Here is a 26,200-nt window from a genome sequence, read left to right on the forward strand (position 1 = left end):
CAGAGATGCCAGATCCCCAACAACCTGGCACAAAGCCCTGGGAACCTGGGATCAAAACAGGGATAACAAGGCTTAGAGATGCTTGAGGATGTTGCCATCTTTCAGACGCTCCACGGGCCATCCTTTTTTATTTTTTTTTTCTTTTCCTGGGGCAAGCAGAGGGATTTCTCAGCATCAGAGCATCATGAGACTCTTGAGGGCTGCGTTTTGGAAAAAATATATGGAAACATTTTCATACTTTCCAAAACAGAAGATGCTAAGGGGTTTGTCACTAAGGGAAGATTCCTCCACTGGTTTTGCAAAGGCTGAGATTTCTGAGTTTCCTTAGTGCCGCTGGTGGCTTCTTTAGCAGGACTTTGGTCTGACGCTGAGAGGAATGGCCTTTGAACTCAGTGGTAGCTCAAATGCAGTGTGTGAAATCCTGGCCCCAGCACCAGCAAGTGAGATCAGGAACTCGGGCATGGTGCGTTAGCCGACATTGATGGGGCCTCGTGGTGGAGTAAGGGATCTGCTCTGAGCCAAAATCTTAGCAGGCATGACCTAAGACCACTTTGCTCCCATGTCTCCAGTGGCTGGCAGGCATGGCTTGATTGGAGAACAAAGCCATTTCTGAAGAAGGGATGTTTCGACTGATACCAGAGTTGAAGAAGCATTTTACGGCAGTCTGAAATAAGTCTGACAGAGGGGATTTTCAGAAGCTTTGTCTGTCTCTTCCTAACACCAGTGACTGATTTTACAGTGGGAAGAGAGGCAGGCTGATGCAAGGTGGCGGTGGAAATTGGACCATTGATGCTCTGGATTTTTACTGGTTCTGACCAGAAAACTGGAGCTCTTGCTAAAATTTTATTATTTCTGTGATGTTTTGTTGTTACAAAAGTGTCATAGCCTTGTTCAAAGACCAGGACCTCCCTGTAGCTTGCTGCATCTCTGAAGAACATCCATCCATTGATCCAACTGGGCAATACCCAACCCAAGTAAAGACCGGCTCACAATTCATTTCTATGAGCATTGTTTGATTATTACATATTAGTGTCATTTGTTATTTTGTTTTTCAGCAAGATGGCTGTGGCATTTGCTGCAATGTACTGGTCTCTATTTAAAAGAGACATTGCTGACAAATGTTTCCCAGCCTTTGTGTTAAGATGTGCTTCTTTACCTCAGGGATAGAAGTTTGCTCTGCAAACAGGAAATATTTGTCACTGATGGGATGGGGAAATGTTTCAGGTCCTGATATTGCAAACTAGAGAGGCATTAGTTATGGGAGAAGTAGGAATGGGTTGAAACTAAAAGAGGGCAGATTCATACTGGATTTTGGGATGGAGTTCTTCACCCCAAGGGTGGTGGGACACTGGCATGAGTTGCCCAGTGGCTACCCCATTCCTGGAAATGTTCAGGGCCAGGATGGACAAGGCTTGGAGCAACCTGGTCTGGTAGAAGGTGTCCTTGACTATGTCAGGAATTAGATGATCTTTGAGGTCACTTCCTGCCCAAACCATTCTGTGACACTGATTTGATGATCAGGTTTGAGGGACTAGTTATTGGTAGGATGGGATTATTCAAACCTCTCAGGTTTTCTTTTTTCCAAGGTTGTATTCCTTGCCCAACTTACAGAAAAATTATCCAGCACAGTGAGACAGCTGCACCTGGAAGCATAACAAAACCTAGAAATTCAATAAAAACGTGCCACATTTCTTGTTCTTTTCCCTCTTTTCCTTTCTTCTCTTCCTTTTCATGGCTGCCTCCTCATTCAATAGTAAGGCTTGGAGGCACAGAAAACTGCAGTGGGAAGAAAGCAAATATTGTTTGAGCAGATGGACTTAAGCTCTGGGCTCCAAAGGGGAGCTCCAGCCTCGCATCCAAATATCATCGGCATTCCGTTTCCTTTTGCCCTGATGGTTGGGCTTGAGCTCTTCTGCACAACCAAGAGAACTCCATTCATCTGTTTGGAGGCGTGGAAGCCCAAGTATCAGTAGTCATGAGCAGTGGTGGGAAAAGTGCCAAAGTGACACTTTTTTAGGTATGTGACTCTTCTGAGCTCACTCCTCATTCCACCACAATGCCAAGAGTGCCAGGGGAAGCAGGAGCAGCAGGAGCAGAGCAGTGGGCTCAGGATGGTGCCAGAATGCCATGGGTGAGTGTCCTTGCAAGCTGCCCATGGAGAGAGCCCGTCAGCCTGCACCAGCAGTGACGAGAGCCCTGCGGAGAGCCGGCCGAGTAATGACAGTCACATCAATGTGATGGCTACATTTCCTTCTCCCCTTATTGCATATTTCTCTCAGTTATATAGCAAAGCCTCCTGTTCACACGGCAATCACCTTCAGATTATTGGATGTATGTCTCTGATCACGCCTCAGTCGCCATCGTTTATTGGCCATTGTCAAAGCTATGCATGACCAGGGTCAGCCTACTTTGCAGTTTTTACGTCCTGCCTAACATCCTCTTTGCTGATTGCAACATCACTTTGCTTCCTCCTTTTCTGTCCTCAAGGTGACCTCAAGGACAAAAGCAATCACTTCTTATTAGGCCAAGTCTGGATTGTCCAACCCCTGCAAGGGCAGCCCATTCCCCTCTTCTGTAAGGAAGTTCTCTACATACTTCACCTGCACACAAGAACCTGGGATTGTCCTGGGAGGCTGTGTAAGAAATGAGGCTCCATGGCTGGCGAGAAACTAACAACAAACACAACGTGAATAAATCACACAGACTCCATTTTCTTCATGGTGGAAAAATATCCTTTATTCACATAACTCATTTTTAGACAGTTTTATGGACCTCGTGTGGGACTCCAATTGGTCAGTAGCTTTCTTGCCAATTACTTTATCAGTTAGTAACAAGTTATTATTCTGTGTTGATTAGTCATTCCAACCCCCAGTGTGTATGTGCAGGAAAAGTTCTTTGTGAGAGATAGTTATCATTTTTCTATCTAAAGGTGTAAAATAGTTTATACAGGTGCTGGTTGTTTTTCACCCAGGAATAGATTGTTATGTTAATGAACTGCTCACACCAGGACCTGCAAAGTGCTAGCTTGACAAGGCCAACCACTGAATTTAGGAGAGCAGGCTTGATTTTATGAAGCATTTCTTTATGATTTTTCTACCTCATTGCAACAAAATACCACGTTGTCTCTTGCCAAGAGAATGGAGAGCAGGGGGAGGCCTGTGGCAGAGGAGAGCTGGGACAGAACAGCAAAGGATGTTTGCTTGTTCTTCACTGTGTCTCTTACCAAGCATAACCAACCCCACCACCATCAAAAGAGATTGTGACCATGGAATGAACCCACCTCTGGGACCCACTGGATGCTTTTCATTTGAAATTTTTTTTTAAACAAGACACGTTATTTATTTGTGCAGACATTTTAAAAGTACCTGTTTTGAATATTTTTTCTGGATAAAAGAAAAGCAAAGAAAACCCAGTCTTTCCCCAAAATGAAATGCATGAAAGTTCTGTTTTCACAGCTTTTGAATGTTCTGAACTTTCTTATTTTCCAATATGAAATATATTTGGTTAGACTTTTTTTAAAATATTTTGGAAAACCAGTGTCCAATTGAAACATGTGCACTCATATATATGTCTATTTGGTTTGATTGTGCAAAGTTTATTTCTAAAACGTTACCTTATCACCAATATAAAATGTCCTTATCCCCTCTGGAAGAGCAAAGGAATTCAGAATAATGGAAAAAGCTCATGAGATGCAGGACCAGAAAGAAGAGGAAGGTAGATGGCAATGAAGAGAAGCAGAGGAGAAGACTTTAGGAAGGAAACAGAGGCAATCAGTGAAGAACCACCTAGGTTAAAAAACAGACAAAGCAGGATAAAGCTGCTTGCAGAATAGATTCCCTGGTGTGGAGAAGTGAGTCTGGACATTTCACAGGCCTTGATCCAAGTTCAGGAGGTTGTGCAAGGATGGTGATGACAAGGAGGACGGGGATGTGCTGAGCTCTGATGTACTGCTCTGTTTGGATCCATCTTAAAGTTTTATGCAACCTACCATAAAAAATAACAGCCGTAAAGACTTTTGCAAAACCTTCATGTCACGGGCTTTGCCTGTCCTGGGTCACTGGAGAGCATGAGCAAGACACAGAGGCCTGGGGGTTTGGTTTCCATGGGATGGTGTCAGAGCTCCCAGGGTTCAGGATGTGCAGGGAAGGCCTGGGAAGGAGGCAGTGCTGGTGGCCCAGGAAACCCAAGGAACACTGTTCTTGTGCACTGCAGGGAGCCTGGAGATCATCCAGAATGGGGGCAGGGTCTGACTTGTGACTTCTCCACAGCCACGCTCCAGACAAAGGAGGAGGATGAAGATGACGTGCTTCATCTCTCTGTCACTGGCAGGCAAACCTGTCCCCAGTTATGCAGAGCCAGCTGCAGCCTCCCAGTTCCACCAAACACACTTGTGTGCGGTTTCAGGCACTCACAAGAGCTTTAAAAGCACCTCTTAGGTGTGCTCCAATCATGAGTAAACACTTCAGGGACACCAAGGAGGTCCCCTGCCTCTCAGGCAGCATGAGCCAAAGTGATAAAAATTGAAATAAAACCCCCAAAACAAAGGCAGAAGAAAGAGGGAGAAAATGCTGTGAGGCCTAAAGGGCTGAGGATGTGGGTAATGCTGGGTTTAATTGTCTTCTTCCCTGCTGTGCAAGGCAGAATGTTCCTGGGACAGCATTCCTGACTTTTGGTTTGTTACTGGTTGGGGTTCTTTTTAATAATATTATTTTCTTCCCCTACAGCCAATAGGCAAGTGACATAAAGCAAGCAGAATTGCTGTTCTTAAGCTGGGGAAGTCAGAGATGATCCCTGTCTGGAAAATCCAGATCTTAATTTTGAACTCCCTGTGTAGCTCAAGGCCATGGGGGCCTTCAGCTGGGTTAGGTCTGCCATGTGCAGAGGGGGCAAGTGGCCAACTGCAGAGTCAAGTTCAGATTTGGATTCTGACACACATCCCCCTTGCCAAAAGTCCAAGGTCAGTCCCAGAGGCTCATGAGGGAAGAGCCAATTCCAGCCCTTCTCCTCTAAAAATTAATCTGGGCACCTAATGAGGAAAACTGTCTTCCTTGTGCTGACAGTTAAATATGTGCTCAGGCTCATTCCTCCATCAAAAGTTTACATTATATCAGGTTTAAATTATTTTTTTACCATGGTTGCACCCTCATTTCACAAACCTTTCAGCCTGTTCTGGTTTGGAATATGGAGAACTTCTAAAGGTTGTGAATTAAAGCAGGAAGATGTCTCCTCACAACCTGTGATCTTATTTCCATTATCAGGCTTGAATCCACACCATTGACTTGTCTGCAGGGACATGAGGGGGCTGGAAATATCCAGGAAGGACATTTAAAACAAAAGGTTTGAGCTCAAATAATCACAGCAAAGCTGTGATTAATCCTTGGTTTGAAAGCTGGAATTCTCCCCAAACTCAAGGGCTGACTGGACCATCCATCAGATCATTGGAAAGGAAGCAGTTAGGATTTGATCAACATCTCAAACCAAATCAGTGAGGTTGATTAAAAGTGAATTCTGAACTCTGAGAGCTTTTTCACTTTAAGGGCTCTCCTCAAAACAAATTGCTCTAAGCTCATCAGCCAGGCAAAAGTGTTACAAGTCACTTATGCCTCCTCATCCTCATGGCTTCCACGGGCACACATTTGAAAGGTGTTTCAAGGAGATGGCATGAAGTAACCCCAGAGTCTGTGATTGACTCAGGTTGGTGAAAGGGGAATAAAGGGAGAACAGTTACTGGGTAGGAAATAGGGTCCATGAAGCATGCAGGGATTTCAGACACTGGGATTTTTTGCAACATTTATTGGAACGGACAGGCTAAGAGCGCTGAGGGATAAAGGATCCCAAATCAAACAGGCTAATTGGTCTCAAATGGAGTGACTAAGGAACTCTCTCCCTTCCAAAATGGGTCAAATTGCATTTTAGAAGGAGATCTCTGAAATTTGAGTGGGAGGCCTGGATAGAAAAACGAATGGATGAACTCATAATTGACATGGATTCCATTATGGCTAATACCTGTGTCAGGGCTGCCACCGAATATGGCCTGCAAATCCAGTCTGGGGGAATTCCCTTTAGAGATGTGACCCAGGTGAAGCAGACTATTTGCCATGAGCCTGTGAGGAACTGAGACTTTAATTGCAAACATATGTCTGGGTAACTCTCCAGCAAGTGAAAACTGGGGGATGGAGAGAGACCTGCTCTGAAATAGATGATCCAGGAAGGTTTTCACTGTCTCCAGTGATGGGTTTCTGTGCTCTGTGCTGAGTAGAAAATTGTAAAGAATGGAAAATGATGCTAAAATATAACTTTGGCACAAAGAGCCCTGTGATTTTAGGATGAATGAAGGTGAAATTAAGTTTCCTGTGAATTAACTGTGACATAGTTTTGTCTTTTAAAAGGCAGCAGTCTGTTCTTCATCTCGCTCCTGTACTGGAGAAGATGTAAGGTGGTTTGTGTCATGAGCAGTTGTGCCTGGGTTCAGTTCCAACCTGAGAAGTGACCTGAAGGACAAGAGCATCACTCACTTGTGATGGGCTACTCGAATTGCCTGTCCTGGTGATCAGCAGGCGGGTGAGTGCACTGCAATGAGGGTGTAGGCACCAGTTCCTGGAGCTGAATCCTTCCAGGCACAGTAGGGAACACCTCACCCTCCACATCCATGATCAGGATCAACAGGGTCTGTGAGCACAGCAAACTTACAAGACCAAGAGATGGAGTTTATAGGCAGCTCCTGTGGGAATTGAGGAGGAGCCCTGCAAAGGCTGCTAACATTATTTCACGTTATTTTTCATGGCAGTGTTACCCCAGCTTGCAGCAGCACCACATCAGAGATGACCTGTAGCACAGGCAGCCAAACCCCAAGGCCAGGGGACAGGCTGCAGAGTTTTCAGTGCACTCACAGCCTGGTGAATGCAGACTGGGGGGTTAATCTTGTCTGTTGCTATCTCTTCTGACTGTCCCAAAGGTTTTCCATGCTTTGCAAAATACCTTTAGTACTAGAAAATGTCTTTGTGCTTTCCTCTGGGACCTGGAAGCATGGCTTTATCCATCATGAAGGGCAAAGAACTATTGTCTGTATGACCAGGAAAGCAAAGGGGAACATGGGCTGGAATTGATCCCAAGAAGAGGAGGGATGAGCTTGAGGGAGTTTTCTTTTCTGGCAGTGTTTTTGTTTGTCAGGTGACCATGAGAGAACACAAACTTAATGAGGCAGGAGCTGCCCTGTGGTGGCTGGACAGGAATGTGGCTGGGCCAGTCAAGTTTTGTTCAGGTTGTACAGCATGTTCTGGTTTCTGGTGATGCCTCAGGTTTTAGCTTTTAAATTTTTCAAAATCTGTACTGCTTTAGTGTGTGGGTCTGGGCTTCATATTAGGGGATGGTGGCTCTCTGCACAGAGCAGAGAGACAAAACAATTCCTGCTCTAGCTGGGGACCAAGGACAAATGATCCAAATCTCATCCCAAGAGCACGAACAACGTGGGCTGAAGAGAGAAAAACAAGCAGGATGGGACTGCATGGGCTAAAGCTGGAATTGAACAATTAACTCCAATATGAAAATGGAGCAGGACTTATAAAAGTGAGAGACCCCATGACCAGTCATGCATTTTGTGACCATTTTGGATTCATCTTGGGTATCTTGGGTGCAGCTCTGGCTGGGCTCTTGTGCTGACCAAGGTGAATCCATTGAGGCCTTCTGATCAGTCCATACTTTATTCTTTAGCTCTGTCCAGCCTCTGTTCTAGGTCAGCCTTCAGAAGACATCACTGTCTTGGGAGAAGCAGCTCCTTGGTGTCCCAGATGCCCAGTCCAGGGGGAACCTGGGCTTTTGCAGGGCTGGAGGAGTTTGATTCCAGAGTGTTAGAGGTTCAAGTTCTGGACAAAATTGAGGAAGGCCTGTACTTGCTGTGGAGAAGGGATTTCTACTTCCTTGAGCAGGCATCCAGGTGAGGAGAGCAACACCTCAAGTGTCAGCTGGGAGGTTGGCTTTTGGAAGAGAGCCAAGGATGAGCTGGAATAAACACAGCAACCTGTGAGTGCTGATCTTGTGTCCATAACTGCAGTTTTCCATGTGACCTAAACATGAGGGTTTGAGGATTCAAAGATTGTAAGTAACTAACAGACTAATTGCTGCTTTGTGATGATGTTTAGCAGTTCACACAGACCAAAGCACCAATTTTTGGTCAGGATAATTTTTTTTAGGTAGTGTCTGGGACATATGTGGCAAAGGCTTTGGTTATGCCAAGGAGTCCTGGGAATGAAACCAAGAAAAGTCAGGTCTGCAAAAACCAAAGTATTTCCCAGTAAATATTCCCTTAACCAGTGACCACATGTCTGAAAAGGAAGATTTATACAAAATGGAAAGGTTCATAACAGCAGTCCATAATAAAATAACAACAGCGATGTATGCACACATGTTCTCAATAAGATCAAATACCCAGCACCTCAAAGTTGATATTTATTTATTTTATCTATTTATTTTTATCCTTATGACTATGAAATATATTTTTTGTTGGACTGACCATTCCAGATAGAACTGCTATAGATGATTCTATCAGCTGCTGCTGGGGGTGAGCTCCTTACCTTGTCTGCATCAATGGACCTATTCCTGGTCTTTCCTGCCTGTCACCCTTCTTGCATCTCCCAGTCCTCTGCTCCCTCAAGTCCTGCAGTCTTTGCTTTACACATCCCTTTCCAGGACCCTGGAATGCACCTCCACTTAGATGTTCTGTTGCCAGTGATTTTGGCAGATAACAGAGAGGCAGAGATTGGAGCAGAGCCATTGAAGCAATAGTGGGATCTGTTGGAAGAGAAGAAGTGCAGAAAGAAGAGAGAAAAGGAGGCAGAAAAGTAGAAGTGGAATAGAGGAGAAGTGAAAAGGGAAAGGTGAAGAGAAAGAAATGAGAGAAAATGCAAGGATATAAAAGAATGACAAATTACTCCTCTGGGCCATGTTATATGCTGCATAATTTACAGTAAATTGAAATATTGTTAATTTATAAAGGCTGTATTGTTCTCTTTTTCTCTTGGCCAGCTACTGACGTAAGCAGAAGCTGTGTTCTGGGCTAGAGCAGTCAAGAGCCTTGCAAGAGAGCCTGGTGCCCAGACTGGAGCTGGAAGAGAGATTTGGCCTCTGCTGTGACAGCTTTGAGGACTCAGGCTTAGAGGAACCTAGGAAATGTGAGGTTGTTGAGCAAGCTTCAGGAGCTTCTAGTCAGTGCTTCTTCTACAAAAGGTAATAAAAATGCATCTTTAAATCTTGTCCAGGAAGATGTCAGAGCTCTCCCACGGAGTTAATAGGCCTAACACAGAGACAGCTCAGTCATGACAGGATATAGCTTTGTCCTGCTAGAGTTGATATATCCTGCAATATAGGATATATGAATATTTGTCTTAGGTTGGAAATTTCAAACCAAGACAATATTGGATATATATCATAGGAAGTATGAACATGAATATTATTGCAAGTTCATATATCCGGCAAATCTCACTCCGTGAGATGTATAAATGTATCTGGGTGCATATATATATATATATATATATATATATATATATATATATATATGTATTTATAAATGTGTATGTATTGCTGTGTATAAGCTTATGCAGGTATCTGTTTTCTCCCAATAATTCAGTAACTCTGCCTGCAGTTTTGCAGACTCCAGGAACCTGGCCAGCTGGAGCAGGGGAGGCTGCCAAGTCCATCAGGTTGATGGAGCCAGCAGGCTGCTCCACCTGCCTGTCTGGAAGCATTCTTTTGCTCTCCTGGGAGTTTCCCAGCACATCTCCATTTCCTCTGGAAGAAGGTTTGCCCATGGCTGCCAGCATCTGTGGCAGGTCTTCTTTCCATGGCTGGTGTGGCTGCAAAGCCCAGAGACCCATGGCCCTTCTCAGCACTGTTTTAGTCATCTCCCAGCTGCACAAGTCCTGAAAATTTCCAAATGTAGCTCATGAAGCAAATGAAAAGGCACAGGCTCTTTGCTGCTTTATGGGGATAGAGGGGATGATCTCATTAAGAACTCTGCATATGCCACAACCTGGTGAAAACAGTAATAAATCATGGTTTTCTTGTCTTTCAAAGGAGAACTTCCTTGTCAGCAACTGAGAAGATCCTGAAGAGTTCCAAGGTGCATGAGGAGGTAACAAGGGGACAGCTAAAATTTCTATTATTTTTAAGTTTCTGTGCTAATATCAAGATTGATCCTACTGATAAAGGAAATTCTTTGCTCATGCATCTGGTATTCAGGTGCCCTGCAGGAGCAATGCAGAGACACAGAAAGGACTTTTCAGCATTTGATCTCAGCATGGTGCTGTGTTCTGTCTGTCCCTTGCCTGGGACAGTGTCAGAGCAAGTGAGGGTTTCAAAGTTGATTTGTAGTGGGGAGAGCAGGAGTAATCCTCTTTTCCTCATTGTCCAGACTAAAGAAATTGCTCCAGCCACACCTTCCTTTCTGGGTCCTCCTTCCAAGGAGGGCTTCTTCACAAAGCTTGGAAGCAGAGGCTTGCACAGCACCTTCACTGACAGTCTGCAGGCATGCCCTGCTCTCTCACTGCCCACTGCATGGTGCTGTCCCTTCCTGTGTTTCAGGCTTTTACACCTGGAAGAGCCATCCCAAATTCAGGCACAGTGGCCAGGTGGAGCCCTGAAATGAGAGAGGGGAACAGCAAAGAGATAGGAGAGGTGGAAAAAAGCATCAGCAACTAGGCCAGCATGTCCAGTGGATGCACCAGCAGGTGCCATCACTGTGTGTTTGTGAACCAAGCCAAGACAGGAGTGTCCTCACTGATCCTGGCTCTCTCCTGCCTGTCCTAAGTGTGAGGTGCTCACCCTGGCAAGGAACCCATCACTCCTAGCTCAGCTCACTGGAATGTGTCACACAAAGACAGGCAGCCCCAGGCTCTTCCTCTCTTCCTTAACACAGAGACTCCCAGGCCATGGCAAAGAGCCCTCATAAACTTCTTTATGTCTTTTGGAGCACTCACACTTGTATTGTTCAGTTGTTCAGCTTTGAATAGAGACTTTTTAAAAATAGTTGGTTCTCCAGACCAATTACAGACTTTTATAAACTCACCAGCCAACCATGGATCAAGGGTGGGAGGTGCTATTTTAGCAAAAAATGTGACAATTCTTCTTATTTTCTATCTGTTGGTTTAAGTTTGGTTTGTTTTTTTAATATAACAAGAATTCAGGTAAAGAAGAACTGCATGTATAAAGGAGGTGAGGATTAGTGAAGAAACAAACAGGAGATTTTGTTTGTTTGTTTGTTTATGTGGAGTGGGAGACAAAATAAGAGAGCTGCTTGTGGAAACATGGAAGGTCTCCAGTGTAATAAATTTGAAATGTATTTTCTGAGATCTGAACAGTATTTTGTATGCAAATACTGTCTCAGAAGGTAGTGGGAAAAGACCAACAGTTTTCCTAACACTGGCAAGGAAACAAAATTTGCAGTTCTGGAAGACTTGCCATTTCCATAGGAACTAGCTGAGATGAAGTAGAAAGACTTAAGAGAGGTGATTAAGAAATATTTTATACTGAAAACAAACTTTCTAGCTGAATTACATAAATTAGTTTTAAGGGAGCAAATGGCTTTCTAGCAAGTTTAAGAAAGCAAGTATGTGCCCTTTAGTAACTGTGTTAGAGAGGCTTGGAGAGCAACGAGCTCAGCACACAGAGGAACCATGGACACATGTTTTGAGGTGCTGGAAATCTAGTTTATGATACCAGAATGTTGGGGGTCCTGTTAAAATGTAAATACATGCACAAAACCCCTACATGCTTCATAAATCAAGAAAGGACCTTCACTACTTTGCGTTGCTCTGAACAGAGGTTGGAGGTGAGTGATGTGGGCAAATACTTCATCCCCCTGTGTGGTGTTTGGGAATTTTAACAAGAGAAATAATTATGGGTGATATCCTGCCTAATTTAAGGTTTTGTATTTTAAAAAAGAAGGATCCTCCTACTTTTGTGTTTTGTTTTGGTTATTTTAGCAGTAATAATTTTGTGGTTTCTGTAGTCACCTTCCCAAAGAAGGGAGCCATCACAAACAAACAAGCTATTTCCTCTGCAGTGCTATTTTTGTTTTGGTTTATTGATGAGCTAAAAAAAAAGCTTTGATCTACCCTCCAGCTTGATATGTTATGAAATATTTTCATCAAACTCTGCCCTTAATTGCACTCATATTAATCTCAGGAAGATGAATGCAGACTTCTATGTTCTTAGGGGTTTCTGGACAGTCAGATGAGATCTTGCAGTTGGACCTCGCTGTTGCTGAGTTCAGTGGACACCACTGGAGGGGCAGAGATATTTCTATAGAAAATTAATTTCAAGACTGGGGGTAAGAGCAAATTCATTTGGCCTGAAGAAGGATTAATGCATTGCCTAAAGTTTGCCAGTATGTGTTGGTCCTTCTCCCACTGAAGTTGATGACAAAACTCCCATGGAATTCAGCAAAGTGGGGTGGAATCTATACAGAAATTATTTTTCCCAGAACAGCTTTGCAATAACCAGTGGATTTGCAAACTCCTCACTCTGACACATTGAAATAATTTGGGACTTTCATTCCATTTTGCTTTAATTGGACTTACCCTGCATCTGAGTCTTCCTAAATGGGTTGCTATGCCTAAAATATGTGCAGGCATGTTTGCACTTTCTGAGGGAACATGGAGGTTAAACTGGAAGGCAAGGTTATGTTAGCAAGGATATTTTCTTTTTATACTGCTTCCAAAGGCAACCCTGTTTTGGGCTCACCACTCTGCCCTGACCGCTCTGTGCCTCTGCATCCCAAATCATGCTGGGATTTGATGATAAAGCACATCCTCTTTCCAGGAGCCCTGCCAACCCCTACATCCTAACTCACTGGTGTTCTGGTACCTTAGGCACTTTGTGGTCAGAAGGCAGACTGCAAATGTGGGTACGTCCAAACCCTCTGGAGGAAGAGAAGAAATTTCTTACAGAGCTGCTGTTGTCCATTTGATTCCCAGTTCCTTTGTTTCAGTGTTTCTCAGGCTGTGCCAGCTCAGACAGCTCTTAGTTGGATACCAGCACTTGCAGGACCTGATTTGGTTCATGTCTTCTATAAAAGTTTTCCATCTCTGACCAAGGTATTTCACATCAGGGTAAAAATGTGAGTAAATCAGAGCTGGCATCTCTCCCAGACATATCAATTCCCTTAATTCCCTTCTTCCTGTGGCTTTGGGACAATCAAAATAGGGAATGTTTCCATTGCTGTACCTTTATGAAAGTACAATATGTGAACACCATCTCCTGAGTGCATCCAGTGCATTTCCTTGCCTTGGTTAGCTTTCCCTGGAATTTATGTGGGAATCAATCCCTTGGCAGGGCTGGGCTCCAGGGAAGATCAAAACCCCCAGTGTGACAGTTCATGAAAGAAAGAGAAAGAAAATGGAAGCTGTCACTCCGAGCTGGCCAACACCAACACAGTCCCAAGGCAAAGGGAGGTGCCAAGGTGTCTGCTTGAAAAATTTGGAGAAACCTGGAGGAGTCACAAAGAGGGCTGCTCTGAGACCAGTCTTCCTGGCAGAAAAAGCCATTTGCAGCAATGGAGGAGCAGTGGAGACCACTCATCCTCTCTGAGGGGACATGAACTGTCTTTTTTAAGATCCAGAACAAGCTGGCATTATTCTGCATCCCTGGGGTGAGGGTGCTTTGCCATGGGGCTGAGCTGGGGGAGTGCAGGGAGCAGGGTGTGGATCCAGGAGTATAAACTGAAGGATCCAGGGGTCTAAACTGGAGAGGCACAGGAATTGCCAGGACAGGGTGGCACAAACAGGGCCTGTAATGAGCCTGTTTATCTCTAAAACAGTGTTTCTCAGACCCTGATCCACGGGCCTTTGGTGGTCAGTAAAATATCCAGCAGTGGCTCATGAAACAATAGGAAACCTTCTCTCTCCCCTCCAGCAGCCACAGAAGCATGCACACAAGCAAAATGGGAGAAAAGAAAAGCTACTATAGGTTAGCTTTCACATTTTAGTCTTTTGTTTATTTGATTTGCTATATAAAATATATACAAGTTGGTCTTCTGATTATTGTGCTTTTTTCTGAAAAAGGTTAATCCCTGGACTTGAGAAGTTAAAAAAAATGTAACTCTGAGAATGCTATTTTTGGAGCCAATTGCAACAGCATTGAAATGTTGAAAGATTCCTTTTATTTGTTGAAAGATTAGGCTGAAGCCCTTCAGTCTATAAAAGAATAATAAACCCTAGCAGGATAAAATCCTTCATTGCAATGAGGATACAAACGCCACCTCACAGTGCTGTGTGGCCCAGGTGGAGGCACAGGACTGGCAGAGCTGGCATTGATAATTACTGAAGTTATCAATGCCCAGAAAACAAGATTGTGACCTCTTGCTTCATTCATACACAATCTCATCTTCCACCTCCTGCCATCATCTTGGACAGCATCTGTAAAATGAGATTTGTTCACACTGTGTGCCCAGTCCCTCTTAGTATCCTTCTTGTACAATCCACTCCAAAATGAGTTGTTAGAATGGAAGGATTGGCAAATTCTTGCCTCCTGAAGTCCTGGAGAGAAAATGAGCTCTAGTGACCTTTTCTTCCTGGCAAGGATTGTCATCTGGGCTTCCTGGGGCTTGGGACCAGGCTTGCAACTGAGCAGAGTTTGTTTTTCAGATAATCCTCCTCAGATGAGCAGTTGCTGGGTTATTTGTAAACCACCTTGAGAGCCATCACCAGGACAGAGGCTTGTGCAGCTGTGCCTGCCACTGATGTCATGCACATTGGCTGCACGTGCAGGAGGGTATGGCTGAGCTGAGGAGCTTTCCAAAGGAATGGTGGCTTTGAGGAGAGCCCAGGGTGCAGAGATTAAATGGAAAAATAAAGCTGCACCTAAAGACCAGGCCTGAAACAGCACAGAATCAGCAGTGGGAATGTCAAGGAGCACCTTGGGGCAAGGGGGGTGTGGCACAAACAGCAGATGACAACGGTGCCCTGGGCTGAGAGCTGCTGGTCCCTGAAGTCACAGGAGCAAGAACTTCTCAAGCAGTGAATGAGCCTGAGGCTGATGTGGGCCATGTCCAACAAGCCCTGTCCAACCCTTTCCCTCCCAAACCGAGCACTGATCCTGCCATCCCAGCCCGTTCTGCTGGGATGCTGCATTACCTGCCACACTGGAGTATTAGTGGAGCCATAAGAGAGCCTGAAAAAATCACATAGTGCCTTTCACTGTTGTCTTAGCCAAGTTTCAGTGTGATTAATCACACTGTTCCTGCCTAAAGTTCCCCTCAATCGCCACGATTTTAATTCCTTCCATTTAATTTCTGGCTGGTGTGTTACGTGGAGCAGCACTGTTCTCATCTGTTAGACACCTCAGTTTCACCCCAGAAGGTGCCCCCACTCCATAGCAAACGAGGTGATCCCCTGTGTCTCTTATTTCTTCCCAGGGCCGTGGTGAGGATTAATAAGCAGGCATTTGCAAAGCACTGTGTGATCCTCTGGGGAAAGGGTTTATACAGGGGTGAAGCCTTGCCCTGAGCAGAGGTGGGGTGTGTGACCAGGTCAGCCAAAGCTGAGTATGCTTTTGGGGCTGTCAGCAGGCACAGAAAGGAGAAGCTGTCTTCATTCCCCGTTTACAGCTCACGTATCCTTGGCATGGAAACTTGGCTTGGCAGGCTGGTGGGGATGGATATCTCTCAACACCCTGGGAGGGTGACAGACAGCTGGGGTCCATGGCACATTCAGGTCTTACAAAATCAGCCCCACTGGGGGTTTGAGAGGTGAAAGAAAATCTTCCTGCCCTTGGGTCTGTGAATTCATCATCAGAGTGAAGGCGTTTTGGGGCAGTGGGGGCAAAAAAGAAACTCTAAAGAAACTGATTTCTACCCCAGAAATTAGAAGTCTAAAAAAACTGATCTCTACTCCAGCAGAAATGGAAAGCAAGCCTAATCAGAAAGATCCCTCAAACCAAAAAACCTGGAGCTCCTGCTCAGGTGGTGTCTCTGCCTAATGTTTGCAAGGCTGGTGTGGGCAGTTGTTCCCTCCTGATGTGACCATCCCCATCCATTTCTCACCAGTGGGCTGATGATGACCTTAGGGTGAGTGTGTGATGTTTGTGCAGTTTTGTGGACATGTCCTGTTTTTATCAGGATGCAGGGGTGGTGCTCCAGGGGCAGCCAGGAGCCACTTGTCTAACTCTGACCTTTCAGATTTGGAGGGTTTGGGATTTCCAAGTAGTCTGATGAATCAGAGCACGCTGATACTTCCTGCCACCTCTCCTCCTGGGGCCAGCTTGAAGAGAGAAAAACAAGAAGGATGGGACTTCATGGGCTAAAGCTGGAATTGGACAATTAACTCCAATATGCAAATGGAGCAGAACTTATAAAAGTGAAAGACCCCATGACTGGTTGTGCATTTTGTGACCATTTTGGCTCACCTTCGGTCTGGCCCTGGCTGGGCTCTTGTGCTGCCCAAGGTGGATCTACTGAGGCCCTTTAATAAATCCCTGCTTTATTCTTTAGCTCCATCTAGTCTCTGTTCTAGGTCAGCCTTCACAAAACATCAATCTCAGCACAAGGAAGCACACACACACACAGATGGAGATGCGAGCCCGGAGCTGTTTGATGGCTGCAAAGCCCAGCCCTGCCTGGGTGACAGAGTCAATGCCTCAGCAAGGAGGAGCCGTGGCCAGAGAGATGCAGGATGAGTCAGACACTTCGCTGGGGACAGGGAAATCAGCAGAAGGAAGGGGTTTCCATGACTCAGATTAATTGCAGGGAGGGGGTTCACAGAAGAAGGAGAGGTCAGTTATGCTGGATAATGCTTTGACTTCAACATTTCTAGGAAGATGCAGCCCAGAAGATGTCTTTTCCCTGCCAAACAAGGGCCAGTACAATGACACCCTTCCCCCAGGCCCTCCACCCACTGTCATGCAATCATTGAAAAGGAAGAGTATTTCTTCTGTGCCACATATTAACACTGGAGCTGCCAGGGCTGCATTCTGTGCCTGCTCCCAGCTCCAGGAATGCTCCAGGAATGCAGGGGTCACTGAATGGGGCAGCTCCACGTTGGCCCCCAAAAGCTGCTGTGCTGGAGACAGCTGCAAAGGGTGGGAGCTGCCTGTCTGCAGCTCACATCTCTGTCCCCTTAGCTCACAGTCGCTGAGCTCTGCCTTTTCCTGCCTTGTTGCTTTCCCTGTCCTTTTTATCCCTGCAGTGGGTCCAGGCTGCACGGATCAGAATCTGCTCAGGATTAGCAGCACCCCATGGGGGCTTGCAGGGCAGTGAGGTTTTTCTATCCTGTGTGACTTCCAAAGATGCAAGCCAAGCCTGGCTCCCCATAACCATCCAGGGGATCCTGACAGAGGAGGAAAGATCCACCCACAGGGACTGAAATATGGCAGGGGGCTCTTTGGAGAAGGCCCCTCTCCTCCTGCCTGCAGGGATGCAAGAAGGTGCCTCTCAGGCACCAGGGAATCGTCACCTGATGACACCACATGTTTTTAATTTCCCCACTCTCTCCCAGAAGTAATTTTAGGGAGCTGAGGAGAGGCAAATGTCTGGGTGGGTGCTACTGTCCCCTCAAAAGGCAGCTGTGCTTGCTGATCCCCATGTTTCATTTCAAGACAAGATCCTCTCCAGGGCTCTCAGGGTGCAAGAAAAGACCCTAAAGCCTGTAGCTATGGCAAAACACTACATGGCTACTGTGCAAAGAAATGAGAGTCACCCCTGACCACTGCCCCCGTGGAGAACTCCTCAAAACACTGCCAGGCTTGCAGCAGTGCCTCCGAGGGGAAGCAGCTGCAATTGTTCTCTCTGTGCCCAGAGGTCCCTGGGCAGCAGCCACGCAGCCCAAGTGCTGCCCCTTTTTCCATGTGCCATCCATCACACTGACTGCCAGTAATGTCACCGTGGGCACCCCTGGTGTGGGGACACAGCCACTGGGACTCCTTCACCCCAACCCTTGGGACCCACTGCAGGACGGGCGAGGGTGGAAGCCAACTCCACAGCTGCTTGTGGCCAGTGATGCTTTCATCACCAAAGCAGGCATTTGTGGGGATTAGCCACAGATCACCAGCAGCTTCAAAGTCTCCCAGCTCCACCCTGTCACCTTCACCAGCCGTGTTTGCCCGAGCTGTGCTTCATTCCCTGGAAGGAAGCAGGATCACTGCAGCTTCCTGGGCCACCAAAGCCCAGAGAGGGCTGAGGACTCCATTCCTCATGTCGGAATCCATGGTACTGATGATTCTGAGATTGTAGAAAGTCTCTTTCTGCCCCCCTGCCAAAGCAGAAGCCATAATTGGTCTGTGCTGGTTTCCAGGTTGTTTATTCTGTTTATCTCTCACATGTTCTGCTGCCCTGCCCAGCTCTGTCCTGCAGGGCAGCGTGTGGGGCTCTGCCCTCAGTGGGATGTTACAAACATTAAATACCAGAAACTCCCTGGGCTGGATTTACAATAACGTGCCAATATCTGTCACCTACGTTGGACAGTGTGTCCCCAGCCTGAACCAACAGAAAAATGCCAACACCACAGTGAGACATGGAGGGCAGGAAGAAGGAGAAAAAGGACAAGGCACACCCAATTTCCTCCATCTTGTCCCCTTTGGACCCCTAATCTAGAATCCTAAAATTTTACTTTTGCACCCGTGCCACACTTAATTATTACTTATATCAAACAATCAGAGCTGGTAATTCATCCTGTAGGATTGAAAACTCTTTTCCATGGCCAGAGATCACAGCCAGTGTCTCTGGGGGCTCTGTCCAGGGGGGTTCCTGACCCCTGCCAGGGTCCCAGGCCTGCCAGGGCAGCCAGAGGGAAGCTGGATTCCCACACCCATCTCCAGGCGGGACACGGCAGCAGCGGTGCGAAAGGGTTAAGCCGTGTTGTTGATTGTCACATGGTGCTGGGAATGCAAAGGCAGCCAGAGGAGAGAGAGGCACATCTTGAGTGCACATGTGGCCTCTACCACAAACACTTCAAAGTGCTTCCCTCAGACTGACGGAACAGCCTGACGCCGACTGTAAATGCCCTTGACACGCAGAGTGGAAAATATCAAACGCGGCGGCGTTCCCCGAAACGCGGCCGCTCTCGCTGGGGAAGGCCCTAATGAACCTGCCCGGGAGAGCAGAGGCAGCACGGAGGTGTTACGGGTGGTTCTCATTTACGCCGTGTACGGGCACACACCAGCCCGGCCAACTGGACTTAATCTGAGGCATTTCCAAGTGCTTGAGGACATTTTAAAAGAGGGACATCAGCTTCAGGCGACTCCGCGTCAAGATCCTGCCACACCTTCCCCCACTGCCTTGCTGCCCGCCCCACAAAAGGGTTTCCAGGCTGGAGGTTTCTCCTTTTCCTCAAGGAACCTCTGTCTCCTCCCATCCTTGTGCTACCTCCACTCCAGCACCCCCAGCCCTGAAACGCCCTCCCTGATCAGGTGCTTTTGTGGCACTGGAATCCTTTCCAACCTTGGCACAGAGCAAATGCCAGAGGAAACCTCATGGTGGCTGTGTCCCTCTCCTGGGGCTGTGAGATGGGGCAGACTTCTTTGTCCCATCTTCTCCAAGCAGGACAAGCCTCTCTCGGGACACAGTCCTGCTCTGATGCACGGGAAGAAAAGCTCTGAGGATTGCAAGAACAGATCCTGGTCACCAGTAGCATCATGGAGTCTGCTGTAACCTTGTCTGGGGCATCACCTACCCCTGGGCACACTTGGCTGGCCAGGACATGCATTCCTGGTGGCTTTGGCTACTGTGACATCAGCCAGCAGTGCCAGGGAGCAGGGGAATGTGCCCCAAAACTTTGAGGCCATTTTCCCAGCACATTTCCCGGCACCACATTCTCCTTGCTGCATGGAAACCTGCGGGCAGAGGCCAAAGCTCTGCCTGTGCTGGTGGAGGGACATGAGGTACTGAAGAGTAGCCAAGACACAACAGCTCTTGACCCTGGAGCTCTCTCTGGTGAGAGAGACACAAAGAGTCTCTGATGGCCCCTTTTGACCATGATCCCAGCAGATTTAAGGGGGGTATGTGCACGATTGATGGCGGTGGACCAAATGTGTGCAGGCAGAGAGAAATGTTCTGCCCAGCAGAAGAGGGGACAGAAAGACAGCGGGCCTGTGTGCAGGCTCTTGGCTCCAGCACAGCACACAGCACTGAGAGGCTGAGCAGGGCTCTGATGACTGTAGGCATTGGTTATGACACATTTGGCATGAATGAAATTGCCTCATAAAATACTTCTCAGATCAGCAAGATCTTGAGGGATCTCAGGAGGGAATTGAAGGAGAAGAAAGTTCAGACAGTTGGCAGCAAGACCCCACCTTGCATCTTGGAAGCAAAAGCAGACAGAGGAGGAGACCACCAAGAGGCAAAAAGTGTAAAATGGAGGTAGAATGGAAGTGTTGCAGGTCATGGAGCACTGGGCCCACCTCCTGAAGGATCATATGAGCTGGACCACCTCCATCTCACTGGGAGAGCAGCTAATTTTCCAGATAACAAACAAGGTAGAGCCATTAAGAGGGTTTTAATAGAACATCTTTGGGGAACACTGTTAAGAGGGAAGACAGAACATCTAGGTGACACCAAGAACTGCTGAGTCGTGGCAGCACAAATGTTAAAAAGCAAACCCAGAAGTCTGCAGCAAACAACAGGAGCTGGAAATCTCCACTGATGGCATAAAAAGCAAACAGCTTGGGATTTATGAAACCTCCTGGGAAGGTTTGTCCCCTAGTAAGCTATTGGTGTGCCTACCCTCTTCTTTAGGGCTGTTGGTTTCTTGGAAGGGCAGGAGGTGGAGTTCCCTCTCTCTGATGGATCACAGGAGCAGACTTGGAGGGTGACTTGGCTCAGCTGGCTGCAGAACACCAGGGGATGGTGCCTGGGAGAAGGGGACACTGCCCTGAGGGAAGAGGCAGCAAGGGGGACAGGATCTGGCACTGGGGACCATCCTGGGTGCCACCAGGGCTGGCGGGGGTGGCAGGGGACAGGGGGCTGGCACAGCCAGGGCCTCCCGCGCCGTCCCCGCAGCGACGGAGGAAGATGGATTGATCGCTGAGTGGTGGATTGATGACTGCTGTCAGCTGGTGGCCTGCCTCGCCAGCCAGGCAACGGAAGCAGACTCCATGCCCAGTCTCTTTAAAGGCTTTTTGCCTCGGGATATGATTTATTGTTAGAAAACAAAGGATGTTTAAGGGGGGAAAAAAAGCCAACACAAAATAAAACATCACAATTGATGAAAGCTGTCTTTGGTCCCCAGTGGCTTTTTCCCTTCTTGTGAGCCTGGGAGCAGAGAAGGGATACATCCCCCACAAATAACCCCAAACCAGCTTCCTCTGCCTTTTAGGTATGCAACTCTCCAGTCCTGTGACGGGCAGGACTCCACAACCTATTCCCAGGCTGTGTCCCTGCCAGCGAGCACCACACTATGTGCAAACGCAGAAAAGCTCTGACCAGAGCTATTTATAAGTGGTGAGGGACCAGATTTTTAAAAGCACAGAGGTGCCCAGCTGAAGCCCCTGGTTCTGGAAAAATAACGGCTTCCCTGGGCTGCAAATAATTAGGAGTACAATTAAGGAGTGGAAGGAAATATTTTAACAAAATTGAATGGATGATAATCAGGGAGTGTTGGAGGCTGTTTGGTGAGATGCTGTAAGATCATTGCTATCCTGGAAGCCTGAACACTGCTTTGCAGAAACCAGCCCAGCTTGGAAGGAAGGTGGAAGCTATTTATCTATATTTACGTACATAATTAGCATTATGCACATAAATACGTGGCAGTGAAGTGCATATTGATGTTAATGATTAATACAAAAGGAAAAATCTGATAGTAGTGAGTAGAAATCAGCAAGAACCTGGGAAAGGAAGCTAAAGGTAGGAGAGAAAAGCCTTTTGCCACTGGAGTTAACGATAATTATTTAAATGTATCAAGAAAAGCCAAATCCTGCAATGAGATCCCTGGCAATAATGGGAAAATACTCATCCTGTGTGTAAAAGAGACAAAGTTATTTGTTCAACATTTATTTTTCCCTTTAGAAGGAAATGGGATGACACAAACATACTTTATGGAGATAATGAAATACTTTGTGTTCTACCAGCGATGAAGCCGAATGTTAAAGAGCAGTGATTAAAGTTAGACATTCTGCAGGATCAGATAACTTGCATCAAAGGATAAACAAATTGGCCTGAGAGCTCTCTCAACCATTAGTGTTGATTTTTAAACAAATCTGGAAACTCTGGGGAAGTTCCAGAGGACTGGGGGAAAAATCTAACACCAGACTAATAAGGCAGTAAATAAGATGGGCCATGAAAACAAGAGGTGTTTGGCAGGACATGGATCCAGAAAGAATGATCATAAGGAAAACCTTTATGGAACACAGTCCATATGGACTCGGGGTATGTTGCATAATTAACATCAATCAGCAGAAAATAAAGACTTTTTACTGTCTGTAATGGGGTGGTGACTTCAATTTACAAGGTGGCATCATCCATGGAGGGTTTTGCATGATTCTTGGCTTACCTCAGCATGGCATCTCAAGGAAAAAAAGGGAGAAAAGTCATCCCTGTGTGAAACTGGTCCCATTGGGATTGCTTTTACTGCCCTGTAACTGAGTCAGTGAAAAATCTGGAGATGTTGTCTGGTGGGGTGTTTCTTGTGAGACCTTGCAGAGCTCTGATTAATGAGAGGGCTGATCTGGAGAGGGCTGGAGCTCTGCATGGGCAGGCAGGTCCCTGAGCTCTGTCTGTGCTCACCAGCCCTTGTGTTGTGGTCCCCAGCCCCTGCAGGGGAGGGGGCTGTTGCAACACACCAGCATTCCCATCTGGATTTCCTCTCTCTGAGGCTCTGGGGTTGCTGTACATCCCCATTCTGGAGCTGGGATGCAGCCAAAGCATGCCTCTAGATCTGAGATTTGGGAAGCATTCTGGGATAACCTCATCTAGGCACAGCTTGGGTCCCTTGGCCAGGAGGACTCCCCTCAGCAGTGTGTGTCTTAGCCCAGCTGCCTGCAGGCTCTTCTGCAGCTGGAAGGTTTGGCCAGCTGGGATCCCAGCAAGCCAGCCCAGGTCCTTGGAGCAGCCTCTTGGGCTCATGAGCTCTGGGATCCATCAGCCCAGGCAAAGGTGCCTCTGACAGGAGGGCTGTGCATCCTTCCTGGGGCTGCCCCACATCTCCAGACCAGCTGTTCCCAGTCAGGCCTTTCAGGTGGTGATAAGGATCATCTCCTGCGCAGAGCGTGTGACGGTCTGTCTGTCCCCTGCAGCCAAGTTTCCACAAGAGCAGTTATTTACAACCCAGCGCTCACACCCAGAGACATGGGCTGCAATGCTGAGACAAGCCCTCATGGAACCTGAGTCCAGTTATTCCAGCTTGGTTGTTTCCAACTTACTAGTTTGTTTTTAGTTCTGAATCTTTCTCTTGAGCATTGAAAACCCCCATTAGACGTTTCTAATCTGCATGTAATTACCAGGGAGATATTCACTCTCATTCCTGATTCGCTGTAGGAGTGGCTTGCAGTGTCTTGGGGTACAGGTCATGGCCCTGGTTTAAAAAAGGGAATTGCTGCTCCTGCAGGGCATGGAGGAGGTCAGGCTGGGAAGCAGCTTGGGTTTTACACAGTGCCTTTGAGCCTGGGGTTTTTGGCAGTTTGACTTTTTAGGGATACAACTCTGTGCACGGCTGGGGCACATCTGCCCACGTTGGGGAGCAAAGGCAAGGGGAAGGTTGGGTCAGAGGAAGGTGACTAACCCAGCACAGCATCTCCCTGGGGGTGACCTCCTTCCCTCAAGGCATGGCCTGGCCCAGAGCAATGTCATTCCTGGGGGATGGTGGCCACGACCATCCAGCTCTGTGGTGCATTTGTGGGGTCAGCAGGAGAGGAAACCAAATTCCCTTTCCTTTGGTGAGCTGTGTGCTCCATAACTCAGGAATGTGAACCACCACATGTTTGGCCGAAAAATGATCATCCTCAGGAAAGGAACAGGTCTAGCATGGTAAAGGAAGGGAACAACTCAAAGCATGATGGGCAGAAATGACACCTCAGGGCTTCAAATTTGTTCCCTGTCAATGCAGAGGAAGAAAACTGACCTAGACACTGGTGAGGCTGACAGGTCTTAAATTTAATCTGTGCTAAAGGCATGATATGACCCTGTGTTCTTGTGCAGCTGTTTTACCCATTGGCTTTTCCTGCTCTCTGGACACCTCACAGCATCTCCAGCAGAGAGAAGAAATATTCCTCTCTGTGCACTGTCAAATGTGGGACCCTTCTGACTGAAACCAAGGCCCAGGGAAGGGGCTGTTGTGAAAGGATGCCATCCTTTCTAGATCCTGGCTGGTCTCTGCTTCACAGGAGCCTCTCCCCATTTCCTGCCTCCATTGTCCTCCTCTGTTCACTGCTAAGCTCCTCAGAAGAGGTCTCACCAAGCTGGGCTTTTTCCAAGCCCTCCCTCAGCCTCCCTCGAGACAGTCACATTTCTTCCCTTTTAGTTTTCCTGGACCCTCAAGCTGGGATTTTTGGGCTTGGTTTGTCCGTTGTTGCTGCTTTCGCCTTTTTCTTCCTCTTTGTTACACATCACCAGGCAATTCTAATTTCAGACCTTGGTCCCTGCAGCCAAAACTGGACTCCCAATCCACTCAGAGCTGTGCCAGGGAGTCTGACCCCCGTGATCCCGGGGGTTATTTCTGGAGGTCTGTACAATGCTCAGGGGCCTGCAGGCACCAGACCTGCCTGATGGTAGCATGGGGCCCCACAGGTTTTGCAAGGCATGAAGATTACCTGGATCATTCTGCAGCTGCAGCCACTGGAATAATGATGGGTTTTTTTAGTTTTACTGGTGGAGCCAAAGCCTGGAAGAAGAAAAGGCCTTGCCAAGCCAGCAGAACACATCCATCTTCCCAATGGAGCAAACAAAAATGGATTTCAGGTTAATTGATCTGTCCCAAACAAAGTATTTTGGTTTGGCCTTCCTCACTTCCCCATCCCCTCCTCTCTTTTCCCATTGCAACTGTTTGGATCTAGGATCTGCTGGATTCAACCCAAAGCCACAGAGGGGTCCAGTCCATTTGAATTAGTACTTCCCTGCAGACAAAATCCATCTCTGAAAACTTGCGTGTGCTTTTAGGTTCAATAACTTCCCCTATCACGAACTCCCTCCTTTGACCTTGGTCCAAATCCTTGAGCTGGGCAGGCCCTTTGTTTATTTGAGTAAGATGCTCTTCCCTTTCAGCGCCGATTGTTCATCAAGGCAAGGGCTCTGTTTAAGCCATGCCCTGTGTTTACACAGTTGGCCGACGTTGTTGTGAAACTGTTGAGTGAGGCCTGTTGGAAGATGGGGAGCGCTCGGCACAGACGGATTTTGGGCTTCATCCATCTGCCAAACACCAACCAGCCTCTGCTGTTTCCCAGACTCGTGATCCGACCGACTCCGGGCGCCGTCACGGGGATGGAGAAAGGATCGTCTTCTCACTCAGGGGACACTTCTTGCCAGGCCTGGAGGCACTGCTGCTTCCCACTGAAAAGGCTGTAATAATGTTTTAGCATGGGCAAGAGAAAAGAAATAAAGAAAAGACCTCCCTAAAACTCGTTCAAAGGGCTGGTGGAAATGGAGTCATGGAATTTTTTTGACAAATACAAAACAAAACACAGCCCAAGGCAGGAATCCAGCATGGAAAATTGGAGCCCAGTTAAAGTCTGGCAAAACTGTAAGTGGAGAAACTTCTATTCTTTTCTATCCTGATCCTAAAAAGCTGCCTGATGTCTCTTCTCAGCTGGGAGGAGAGTGGGGGCATGGTGGGTTCTCACCTCAGAGTGCAACTGGAATGTGCATGCATTCATCGTGGGGATGATGATAAAAGAGGCCTGGAGAACAGAAGAGTGAGAGATGTTCCCCAGGGGCCGGAGGCCTTGTGGAGGAAGTGGGAAATGAAGAAACACAAAGTCCCTGCTCTGGTTTAGCCACTGATCCCATGGTGGATCAGTGGATCACCAAGGAAATCATCAGAATTCACCTTTCTGTCTTCCCTCCTGACTCTCCTTTGGGCATGAACTAAGGAAAGGACCTTCCTGTCTGCCTGGGGCTGCTTTGCAGAACTGGTGGGACAGGAGAGGACTTCAGGCATGGCCACAGCCCCATGGGCATCTGTGCTACCATGCAAACTACACACCCCATCCCCCAGCACATTGAGATGGTAGGGTGGGTGGGAAAACTGTATAATGGAGGTGGCAAAGGGAATCTACTTATTCCAGGGGAAAA

At 47.2% G+C, this 26,200-nt stretch overlaps 1 protein-coding gene across 1 annotated transcript in view; it reads left to right on the forward strand.

Annotated features, from left to right (window-relative positions):
- LOC146766805 (uncharacterized) overlaps positions 1–25,900 on the forward strand; it is a 35,967-nt gene extending 10,067 nt beyond the window's left edge. The window contains exons 2-4 of the mRNA XM_085585617.1: positions 10,069–10,126; positions 10,513–10,689; positions 13,288–25,900. Coding sequence (XP_085441743.1) covers positions 10,069–10,126; positions 10,513–10,689; positions 13,288–13,581 — 529 coding nt within the window. The 3' untranslated portion in view covers positions 13,582–25,900. The remainder of the gene's footprint in view (positions 1–10,068; positions 10,127–10,512; positions 10,690–13,287) is intronic.
- Positions 25,901–26,200: the final 300 nt, after the last annotated feature.

This window comes from Lonchura striata, chromosome 8, assembly GCF_050655825.1.
Source record: "Lonchura striata isolate lonStrDom1 chromosome 8, ASM5065582v1, whole genome shotgun sequence".
Classification (NCBI taxonomy): domain Eukaryota; kingdom Metazoa; phylum Chordata; class Aves; order Passeriformes; family Estrildidae; genus Lonchura; species Lonchura striata.